The sequence below is a fragment of the Numenius arquata genome, chromosome 2 (genome assembly GCF_964106895.1).
Source record: "Numenius arquata chromosome 2, bNumArq3.hap1.1, whole genome shotgun sequence".
Lineage (NCBI taxonomy): Eukaryota > Metazoa > Chordata > Aves > Charadriiformes > Scolopacidae > Numenius > Numenius arquata.
This window is the reverse complement of record NC_133577.1, coordinates 29,466,450-29,478,417: the sequence shown is the minus strand read 5'-3', so window position 1 is coordinate 29,478,417 and position 11,968 is coordinate 29,466,450. Positions and strand designations below refer to the sequence as shown.

Genomic DNA, 11,968 nt, shown 5'->3' with positions numbered 1-11,968 from the left:
GCCTCCTTTTCTCTAGGCTGAACAACCCCAGCTCCCTCAGCCTCTCCTCATAAGACCTGTGCTCCAGACCCCTCACCAGCTTCGTTGCCCTTCTCTGGACCTGCTCCAGCACCTCAATGTCTTTCCTGTGGTAGGGGGCCCAAAACTGGACACAGTACTCGAGGTGGGGTCTCACCAGTGCCGAGTACAGGGGGACGATCACCTCTCGGGTCCTACTCACCACACTGTTCTTGATACAGGCCAGGATGCTGTTGGCCTTCTTGGCCACCTGGGCACACTGCTGGCTCATGTTCAGCCTGCTGTCGACCAACACCCCCAGGTCCTTTTCTGCCAGGCAGCTCTCCAGCCACTCTGCCCCAAGCCTGTAGCGCTGCCTGGGGTTGTTGTGGCCCAAGTGCAGGACCCGGCACTTGGCCTTATTGAACCTCATCCCGTTGGTCTCAGCCCATCCAGCCAGCCTGTCTAGATCCCTCTGCAAAGCCTCTCTACCCTCCAGCAGATCAACACTCCCACCCAACTTGGTGTCATCTGCAAATTTGCTGAGGGTGCATTCGATCCCCTCGTCCAGATCATTGATAAAGATGTTGAAGAGAACCGGCCCCAGTACTGAGCCCTGTGGGACACCACTCGTGACCAGTCGCCAACTGGACTTCACTCCATTCACCACCACTCTCTGGGCCCGGCCCTCCAGCCAGTTTTTAACCCAGCAGAGAGTATACCCATCTAAGCCATGAGCATCCAGTTCCTCCAGGAGAATACTGTGGGACACTGTATCAAAGGCCTTACTAAAGTCTAGGTAAATAACAACCACAGCCTTTCCTTCATCCACCAAGCGAGTCACTTTGTCATAGAAGGAGATCGTTTGTCAAGCAGGACCTGCCCCTCATGAACTCGTGCTGGCTGGGCCTGATCACCTGGGCATCCTTCATGTGTTGCATAATGGCACTCAGGATGACCTGTTCCATCACCTTCCCAGGCACCGAGGTCAGACTGACAGGCCTGTAGTTTCCTGGATCATCCTTCCGACCCTTCTTGTGGATGGGCGTCACATTTGCTAGGCACCAGTCGGCTGGGACCTCTCAAAGCACTTCACAGGGCTTTCTTATCCTGAATGCACTTAAGTGCTTGGGGAAGGTACAAATTCTCCCTTTCTCCGGTAACATTACATCTAGCTTTCTTCCCTGTCACCCCACCACATCATTTTTAGCAGAACCAAACCTACAACACACAGAAAGCCGCAAAAAAATCAGTCGCCCCTCACACTCACTAGTGTTATATTCGATGTTCTTCAGTGCTCATCATTAGTTGGCAATTACTGAGTACGTGAATATGTGCTGAGAAGAATCTGCAGATCAGACTGAAGGAATTTAAGAATGTCGCCTATAAAATATTCCTTCAGATAGCTAAACAACCTCAGCTTAAATAACCCTGCTAGTCAAAAGGGGTAAAAACTTAAGAGTAGCCAATTTAGCATCTTGAGATGGGATTTCCTCTTGAACTGCCCTGGAATACTTGATTATCATTTTAAACTGAGAAATGCAGCGGTTTAAGTGGACAGGCTGGCTATTAATGATCTACCTGTAATTCAGGCAACTTACTTTAATAGGAAGTAGTGCTCCTGTTTCAACATTATCCTTAACCAAAGCCTTTTGAATTTCCTTTTATTTATTGCTTAGCAATGATCTTGACCTACTGCTGCAGCAGGTACAGCTGAGGCGAATAGCCATGGGATGCTGCTGCCTTTTCCAGTGCCTACGTAAAGCTCATAGGGAACCTCAGCTTGGTTTGAGATGGCTCTAGCGACCTGAAACTTTGATTTGTTTAGTATTAAGCCACTTCATTCTGATACAGTTTGGTTTTGTGTGTTCTGTTGTGCTCTTCAGTCCTCACTGGTACCCCCTTTTGGTTTACTTATTTCAAGCGGCCATTATTACAGCTGTTAATTTTGAAAGCAAATTCACGTCTGCATCAATCCTTTCTTCCCACCATCTGAATGTCAGCCTTTGGGACACTGGCGTCTTAGCCAGTCAACATAAAGGACCACCAGCTGGAGGGTTTTTGTGCCATCAGTGAGCTGTTTTCAGTTTCTATTGCTACAGCAAACACAGCTAGAACAGGAGGAGATAACTCAAAGAGGAATATGACAGGAAAGAGAGACAAGTAAGATTTTGTGGAGATCTGACAACAAAATTTCAAGATGTTCCTAACTATGCATTGAAGTTAATTTGTCTTAATCATTCCCACTGTCACTGGCAGACTTTTAGAAAGGGATTCTTATTAGCACTGAATGACTGGGAGTTTCTTGTGTTTACCATCAGCTAACAAAGGTCTCATGGAGTCCATCTGTGTCAATACCTCAAGCACCTAATACTTGAGTTTTCCACCTGGCTAAGTTACAGTCTTTACCCATCACTGCTGTACAAACACTCCTTCTGCCAAATCATTTACCACACCTAAGACAATTACTTCTCAGACAGAAGCTGACAAACTATGAGGAGGAAGGCTTTAACCTCCTGTACTGGCTGAATTAGTAACTGTGTGCTCATTACCCGCATATTCCTTCTCAGAGTACTTCTTCCTTTGTATTTGTTCCCCTTGGAGACAAGGAAATGCTTCTGCTGAGGAAAACAACCAGCTGTCAAAGACTGGTGTTTAAGCAGCCTCCCAAGGGAAAACCGCAGCCTACAAAATCAGCCCTTTATGAGACTGTTCAATGTTCAACTATCTTGTGCACAACTGTCTTCTGGCACCACCCAAAGACAGGCATTCTGTTCTGGACAGTGGTACTTCAAAGCTCCCAGAAGACAGACATCCAGAAAAAAATCCACATCCTGGCTCTGAGATTATATTTACTACTGCTAGGCATAAAAGTAACCCCAGCAAACCCAGACAACCCAGGCAAAGGCTCAATTTCCAGAGTTATGCAAGTAGCACATTTCCTTCTCTCATGTCTAAAAAGTCTCTTCTTCTAAACAAGTAAACCAGATGGTTACCAACACCCCTGCCTTGACACCATAAAGAAGTAACTTCCCCCCAGTCCTGCCCACCAGGAGCTTCTTCATGTGCCTCTTCAACATCCAAAGCAGGGTGGGTGTCCCAACAATCATGTGGACAAAACCTGCTGTTCTCAACATCTGTTTCCAGTTTCCCCCATGGGTAACCCTCTGTTGAGGTTAAGCAACGAAGCAAGCCACCACCAGGAGGGGGACTCCAACCTCCATGAGCAAGTTCTGTCCAAGGCAATCCCTTCAATTGCTCAGGATGAGATCTCACACTACCAAAGGAAAGAAAAATATTATTGCCGAAAGGGGGAGAAAATTTCCACCACTGAGTTCCTTTACTTTTTTCACACATTTATCAGCACACAGAAAGTGACAAAAGACAACTACAACAAAACCTTCTGAAATTTAATTTTACACTATGAACTTAGAAATTAAAATGATACATGGATACTATGAACTTAGAAATTAGGAATCAAAATGACACTTCATGATCATTTTAAAAAAATTTCTTGGAAAATCACCTCCAACATAGTGAATACATTTCCAGTCATGTTGGCAGCTTTAACTACTGCATATATATTCCACACAGGATTCTGCCAGGTAACATGACATCAAAGCTAAAAATCAGTGTTGGAAACCAAGTGAGGCCAAAGAACTACCGGTCATTTAAGAGAATCCAATGAAGTCAACGATACTAACTGTACTGTATCTACTAAATGTACGAGGAAGGATTTCTTGTGTAAGTTAAGACAGCAGAAACAGGTTTGCAAATTGCATGGATTTTCAAAATTTTTAAATCACATACTGTCCTAGTTTCTATTTAATTTCATAAAAGTGAATGAAAAACAGCCTGGACATGAGGTTTTTCTCTAAAGAAGGTTCAGGCCTTGCAGTACACATCATATTTTAACTTCGCTCCCAGCTTAGTTCCTTCTAAGCACACTTTGAATTTGGCATCCATTTCCTGGTTCTGGGCTTCAGTGAAAAGATTTTTCCAGTCTCCAACAACACCTGGAACATAAAGAAAAGTAAAATAAAATATTACTCTTGACTGTTAGAACCAAGGAGTATGATTAAAAACAAAAAGCTACCTTGTCTCTCTTATTGTTATATTTCAGGATAATCCTTTATTTCTTTTTTTTTTTTTTTTTTTCCCCTGCAAGAAAAGAATCTCTGGCCCAAGAACACACTCTTATGTTTGGTGTCCTCAATAGAATGTGAACATAAAATAAACATAGGAAGCTACTGTCTGCCTTCATAGCTTTGGCATGTGTCTTGAACGGTTGCAGCAGACTATAAAAGATGTCCAGCAGTTGTGAAACCAACTGCGGGAGCTTTGTGCACTGCAACCAGGCACTGTCCTAAGCTGCAGGCTACCTTTAATCTAGATCTTGGAGAACCCACAGCCTGAGGCTGTTTGAGTCTACAGCTGTGGCTTGATCCATGGCTAAAAGACACAGCTCAGTCTGTGGAGTGTCTCAATTCCATGTGTTGAATGAGGTTCACAGGCAATTACAAGGGTTATTTAGAAAACCCAAGATGAAAAATCTGTGGAGGCACTCAGTAGAGTGCAATCTGGAGGCTATCCTATAGTACTCACAGAAGCCAAAATAAAACTCTTTGTTTTAATTAGTGCTTACTGCATATCACAACTGAAGGGTGTGCTACTTGTAGGGCACTTCTGCTAATCACATTATACAGGGCTTTACCGAACGGTACTGGCCCTTGTGATGAAATCAAGTGACAGTGTTCTGAATCACAATCACTGTTTCTTAAACAACTCCCACCTTGAATTTTATACATAAAGATTAACCATCTACTGATCCAAACTCCTGTCTGCCAAAGATGCAGTGCTACCATTCACCACCCTGGCAAAATACAAACAAATTTACCTTTACGGAAAAGAATTGAGCCAACGGCACCATGAGTCTCCTGAGCCTTATCCTTCACTGCCTGGAAAGTGGCCCTGTCTGCAATGGACTGGATCTGCTCTGCCGTTGGGGAGAATCCAAAGAATTCAGCTATCTGCTTTACACTGGCAGTCAAGTTCTGAAAGCAACACAGTGATAGTCATGCAGCATGCTTCCTCTAAAAGAGGATTTAATCCACTTGGGATGTGCATTGCCATCATCTATCAATAATATTTGCCTTCACAGTATGTTTTCTGCATTAAATTGGAGCTCTGATCTTGTACAGCCAGACTCGACATTAAAATCAACTTGGTTTTGCTCTTTCAGAAACCTATGCCTTTCGCCGTTAATTTCAGCAGGCTTCGAGGAATAGGCCCAGATGTGTTTTGCCTGTCAAGTACACAGGCCCATCTGCTTTACCTCTTTAAGGTCTTCATATATTATGAACATAGTATTCTCATCCTCAATGTGTTTGTTCCAGGTGACTGCATGATCAAAATAGGATCCCCAGCCGACTGTAAAGAAGGCAAAAAAGAATCAGTGTGACCTTCTTTTCTTACTGGGTACTTACTTCTCTCCAACTGAAGAACTGCCTTCTGTTGCCTGCCGGCTACATCAATGTAAACAAACAGAACAGCCTGTCCTTTCTATGGTACTGTACAACAAAATGACAGAGGCTTCCTCTGGTCTTTTGCAGGTAAATGGTTTCCACACAGAAATACTAATTTCACTATGTGCTTCCCCTCTGTTACTATTATTGTCATTTAAACATCTCTTGAAAGCCAAAGCCTAAATCACTCTAAATCTAAAATTTGGATTGCTAATGAGGTGTTTGGCCTCATGTTCAGAAACAGTAAAGACAACAAACTGTTATTTCATTACCACTTCAGATCTGTAGCATTTCTTCCACCACTAAGTGGCAGAATGTTGACCAAATGCCACTGTCAAGCAGCCACGCAACTCCCTCACCCTTGCCCAGAAGAACAAAATACCCAGAAGCAAAGCATCTTTTGGATATTCTCCCCGTTCTGGCATTCAGCTGCCTCTTTTATTGTGATGTATGGCCATCAGTAAACTAATTATGACACAGCTGTTTTCCCACTGGCCTCATTTAGTTGTTTTTAAATATTTTTTCTGTTGCTTTTTCAGCTACATTCATTAACTATAACAATACCTTTCCCATTCATGAACTCTGAGAAGAACTCATCCCAGGAGCTGTAACTGGGGACGCTTGGCACGTTGTTGTGGAAATGGAAAAATGAAACAGCTGTATCTTTAGGGTTTCGAAACAGTACTAGTATCTGGAGTGGGAGAAAGAGGTCAACAATTTTAGATCACTTTTTTCCCCTGGCAATCAAAATGAGAGTATAACCAAACATTCTGCATCAATAACATTTGGGGAGGCTATACATTTTTTTATTAGTTAAGGCATGGAGAGCAAATTTATAATGTGATTATAATAAAGAGCTTGTTACCACTTCTACGATTTCCTTATGTCGTAAAGCAATTGTAGAAAGAAGCAACTGGAAAAACTGTAGTATTCTCATTGAATACTATCTCATAACTACCTAAGACCTGGGAAATTGTAAGGAGCCATTTGCCAACCCCCTGCTAGGGAAAGCTCTGTATGATTCTCCTTCAGGAAACAGCAGCTGTTACAATCACCTCCCATTTTTCAAAGCATGGCAATAATGTTCTTGAAATCCTAAGAGACTGCAACACTCAGAGAAGCACAAACACTTCTGAAGACACGTTATACACATTATATTTTTTTTGTTATACACATTCTATTTTTTCCTGTCTTGTACAGGAAAAAATACCATGAAACATGGGAAAAATCCCCATTCCTTAACCAATTATTTCCTTCATCTGAGGTACATCTCCTAAGTGCTACGTATCTACCATTGTCCACTGACGGAGTACCAGAAATACTAAAGTTTTAACAGTTTGACTATGCAGAGAGACAGCCAATGTCCCAGAGATACTGCTGCCACATTCATTCCCACCACAGCTGCGCACGGAAAAGTTGTAGCATAAAAAAGGAAAATGTGATACTCCAGACACTTCTGAGCACTGCGACAGCCTCTAAATCTGTTCTTGTTCATGTCAACTACAGCATCTCCAAGGCTTCTCTAAACCGAAAGGGGTGCTAAACCAGCCCAGGCATCATGACACTCCCACTGTCTCCAAGTTGCTTCCTCCCAGTGCCTTCTGCTTGGACGCAAGAAAAAGGTTGTGGCCCCAAAATTACTCTTGCATGCTGGTACTGTCAGAGAGATGAGGCTTGTTCTTGGAAAAAGAAAAAAAGCCCACCTTGGCTTTGTTCTTGAAAATAGACTTGGGGAGGCAATCATAATTCAGATGTGTTGCCAAAATCCTTGGAGATGGAATCTGCTTCATCCTCTTTAGAAATAAACAGAACCATAAGTGAGAACAGGTTTATTACATGGGTGCAGCAATGATCTGTGAGAGTCGCCTGTGTGAAACAGCCCCTCATCAAAAGGCATTAGTCATCCAAGATGATCTTTTTTCCCCTCTCAGGAGAAATACCTTTACTTGCTGCATGACTTGATTTTAATAACTTGTGTGCGGGGGTGCAGGAGAGAAACAACAGACTTTAAGTGGTTCAATAGTTTCTTTTCACTAACCTGATATTTATCTGGATCTCCACATTCAATAAATGGTAGTTCTGCGCTTACAGGTTTAATCTGGATAGTTGTAAATATCAAATCACTTAAAATCTGGATAAGCCAGTTCACACCTGCACCAGGGAACGCAGAGAACAAAATAAAACATATCAGAGATTTATATAAGTTCTCAGAGCTTTCTCATTACATGGCTTAATTCAGCATAATAGACAATCATCAAATGACAAATAACACTAAAGCTCTGTAATGATTATAAACAAAATAATGTTTTCCATTAATGAGGTCCTCAACAGCTTTTTAATTGTGACCTTCTTGGCTCACTTATAATTGGTATGTGGAAAGCACTGGGGGCAGAACTGACTCAGCGACGCACTTAACATCTTTGTAATATATTCATAAAGCAGTCAGTGACAGACAATAAAGGGAGGTTTCCTGTCTTTTACAGAGACCCCTGAGAAGGGTCTGGAGAGGAGAAGTAAGAAATGAACAAGGAGCTTCCATCATTCTTCCAAGGAAAGAGTCTGCCTCTCTCTACTGCCCTGGGTCAAGGACGAAATGGAGTCATCCATTCAATGTCAGTGCCAGTGCTTGTCCTCAGTTGTGCCTGTTGCTGTCTCCATAAAGTGCACGCCAGAAAAAGTGCTAGAAGAGCTGCTACCCACTGGACACCTGCAACGTTCCTCACCCTTTGGAAGGGATCTTGCAGCAAAGCCTCCCCCATATCACATCCTGTTCCAGCATGAGCCTGTGGCCAGCTCCTGGAGCTGTGCAATGATGCCTGCTTCCCCAGGGTTTCCAGGAATCACATTTGCTCCACTGATGCTCTGCCGATTGCTGGCAGGACAGAGCGAGGGAACAGCATGTTCAACTTGGCCCGCAGCACCCTCCCCGCATCCTTGTGGGGAGGCACTTGGAAGGCTTCCCACTGGGCCCACAGAGATGGAGCTGCGGAGCTGCTGCCGCCTCCCGCAAGCTGCGAGTCCCCTGTGAACGCAGCTGCCAGAGGCACTAACAGGGAACACACAATGTAAACAGCTTTAACCTCTTGTGCCTTCAGTGGGAAGTTATTCCCAGAAAGGGACCACTTCCACTCTATGTTATATAAAGTGCCTCAGGATGCTTAGATGGAAGCAGCTGATACATGTCATTTGTATACATCACACAATGTCTTATAATACATATATTACATTTATATACCACCCAAAATCATATTTATATAAAAGACATTGTATAATGATATAATTTTTATCACTCTCCCATTTACGGATAGACCAGAGCCAAAAGCATTAGAGTTTCCAAATCCATGTCCTCATCTGCCCAGTATTAACTGCATGTGCACAAATAAAAATTTTATTTTAACAAAAAGCTACAATTGATAAACCTAAAATTCCTAGTCTCTAAATCCCCTACTGGCCTCTCAACCATGTGACCCTTCCCCAGGAAGTACTGCATCCTGGAGTTCCATCGTCCTTTACCCTTACCTCATCTGTGGTTCTCTACATCAGAGTTTTCCTCTCCACTGCCCACAGCTGAGTTGGGGGAAACCTTTCATATAGTGAGACTTTACTGTAACTTAACCTTCGTAATGCTTAATAAGTAAAAGCAATGAGGACAACAGTAAAGTTGTGAGAGACCAAGCTTTCAAAGGGCCTCAATGCGAGTCCTTCATCAAGAATGTTCATGACCATCTACACCTGGCAAATGCCAAAGAGTTTGAGCCCCGCATGGAAAACACCTGAGAAGCTGGCAGAGAAAGCCAGACACCGTGCTCCCTTGGTTCAAGAAGGAAAGGGGCCTACAAAAAGATTTTTATTACTGCCTGGTGACTTTATAGCTTGTTGGGTCCAAGTGTTGTATCAAGGGGCAAGAGGGAGCACAGCAATTTCTGGTTTCAAAGTGAGGCAGATAATTTTTCCTTTTCATTCTGTATCCTCCTTTCTTGCCTTTTTCCCTCCACTTTCCAAGCTATAGGCAATTAGAACAAGAAATCTATTTAGCACTGTTTAAGAGTGTAAGAGCAAACATCCAAATGGGAGAAAGTTCCAAAAGATTTACCTGCAGATTGTAACTACACTGCACTGCACTAACACAGCGTTTTCTCTCCCTCCTGCTTTCCCATTTCTTCCACGGGACGTCCTGTACGTGCCCTCCCAGCAGTGCCTGCCGGGAAACAGTGTGCTGCACTCCCCAGCAAACCACAGGCACTTGTGCTCTCCCTCTCCTACTGAACAACTGGCAGTGGTCTGTCTTCAGTAAAATTTCCCCCTGCTGACCTACCACAAACTGCCAGATATTAACAGTGTGAGATCTCTTTCTTTATCTACTGGTCCCTCTCCCTGCACAGGAGTTTCCTGAGTTACTAAACCTCAGATGCAATCAGAATCATGACTCCATGTCTGAGCTCTTCCAAACTCTGTCAGAAATCAAAGCTAGTGCCAAGTTATGACAATGACCTTTTAGGTCTTTGTAGGGTCCAGCAGAACTCTGGACCCAAACCCAATGGAATTTTACAGGCTCCTTAAAATAAACATGCACATTTCACATTTTGTGCCAGCTCCCTCCTTTGTATTTACCCTCTCTTTCTCTTGGTTCAGTGCTCTATCTGACAGCTGCTATAAATTCACCCTAAACACTACAGGCATACTTCTTAAGCCCCTAAATACACCACAGCTTCTTTCCAGATCAGAACTTGCCAACCAATGGGAATTCTATGTGCTGAATAAGACCTTGACCTAGGACTCTCCGCTTAGAGTCCAACTTGACCCCATCCGATACCATGCTAGTGCAATGAAATCCTTCCCTGGACCCACATTTTCTCCAACAACCCTAAGCTTCCACTGCTTGGGTCTCAAAGAAGAAATACATGTTTGGATTAGCAAAACCCATGCCTTCCTTGTAAGCAGCCACCACAACTGACATTTAATAAAACTGATCAAAATCAACTAGTTGGTTTGTTTGGGGTTTTTTCACTGCTCCTGTTGCACCTTTCCTCCTTTCTGCAAACCCCTGACTTAAAGATTTAAACTTCCAGTATGCCTTAGTCAATACCATTTTGCAGCAGCAAAACAAAAACCACCAATACTGAATAATGCCAAGAAACAGCTTATTAATTTTACAAGAAAAGATGCTGTGCCATGTCACTTTGTACACTTTAAAGAGTCTGATGCATAACTTCATTGCTGTTGTACACTACATTACATTACTAACACGATTTTCAGAATACAGTTTATCATACTGGCAAAGTTGTCTTGTTCCACTGATATGCAAAAAACTATGTACTTTATCCTTACTTCTTCAGCCAAAAATATCTTTGAACACTAAAACTTTTTTCCTTTCAGAAACATAAACCATATTAAAAAGCAGTGCAATAGCCTGCTTAATTAAGATAAAGCAAGAAAAAAACTGCTGCCTCTGATTGTAGTAGAAATGCCCAATAGCCTCAAACGATGTACATCGACAAGCAGTTGCTTTTCCTTCTTATTGTGTCAGCTAATTAATTACAGTATTGTAGGCTACAGCAAGCAATTTATAATGTATTCACCGCATTTAGGGTAGGATACCAGCACCATATCATCTCTTCTGGCTTCCAGGTTCTCCAGGGCTTGGAACGTTTCCACACTGCACACTGTGACAGGATATGGGGTCCCCCGGTAGGAGAACAGCAGATCCTTCAAGGTAAGCCCTTCAGACTTTGCCAATGCTTTATTTATCTCATCAACAAAGGCTTTTTTATCCTCAGCCATGTTTACCACCTTCAGGGTGTGAAACTGTTAGTCTAATGCAGTAAGTGCCTTTAAATGGACGTTTTTAAGTGGCGACGTAGAAATCCTTAGCACTACTTCTGCCCTCCCCTGAATTTGATATGTTTCTTTCTCTGCGCTCTTCCCACCCTTCTGGAAATGGAGGCTGGGTTGATCCTTCCACTTACAATCTACAGAGCAGGAACTACTTTAATAAGAAATCCCACTGAGAGCAACTAATACTTGCAAGCTCAGCCACCAGGGAAAACAGAATTGGAAAATGAGTCACCCTCTAAGAGCGAGCAGTAAAATTGCATCTAATATTACATAACATTACTAGGGGAGAAAAGCATCTCACAAAGAAAAGGAAGTCTCCAGTAAGAAAAATCCCAAGAGGTTTTATTTTGGCAATAAAGTCAGCCCTATACTTCCGAGTTAAAAGACAGTGAATAACAGAAAACAATGAAATCAAAACCATAGAGCAGAAACAATACTAAGAGGGAAAGGATGCTGCCACTCTAGGTTCTAAATACTCCCCGGGGGAGCTAATCAGTACTAATGTCCTTTTTCATGTTAAAAAGACTAAGTACTGATCTTGCATGGCGCTTTTTTTTTCCAACATCCCCACGACAGAACTAGGATCCCATGTTAACGGCCGTCTGCCTTAA

The 11,968-nt window shown here is 42.8% G+C and overlaps 1 protein-coding gene across 1 annotated transcript; it reads right to left on the bottom strand.

The window, feature by feature from the left end:
• Positions 1-3,388: 3,388 nt before the first annotated feature.
• Positions 3,389-11,309, bottom strand: SULT6B1 (sulfotransferase family 6B member 1). The gene is made up of 7 exons (XM_074164143.1): positions 11,102-11,309; positions 7,561-7,673; positions 7,226-7,315; positions 6,087-6,213; positions 5,333-5,427; positions 4,895-5,051; positions 3,389-4,013 (listed from the first exon to the last, which is right to left on the bottom strand). The coding sequence occupies exons 1-7, from the start codon at positions 11,301-11,303 to the stop codon at positions 3,883-3,885; spliced, it is 915 nt and encodes a 304-aa protein (XP_074020244.1). The 5' UTR covers positions 11,304-11,309; the 3' UTR covers positions 3,389-3,882.
• Between the last annotated feature and the right edge of the window lie 659 nt (positions 11,310-11,968).

Excerpts from the sequence above, each read along its gene's own strand:
- SULT6B1 (XM_074164143.1), bottom strand. The coding sequence starts at position 11,303 with ATGGCTGAGGATAAAAAAGCCTTTGTTGATGAGATAAATAAAGCATTG. Across the intron at positions 7,674-11,101 it reads GGTATCCTACCCTAAATGCG|GTGTGAACTGGCTTATCCAG; the intron begins GTGAATACATTA and ends TCCCTGGTGCAG. Across the intron at positions 5,428-6,086 it reads AGAGTTCATGAATGGGAAAG|TCGGCTGGGGATCCTATTTT; the intron begins GTATTGTTATAG and ends CCTTCTTTACAG.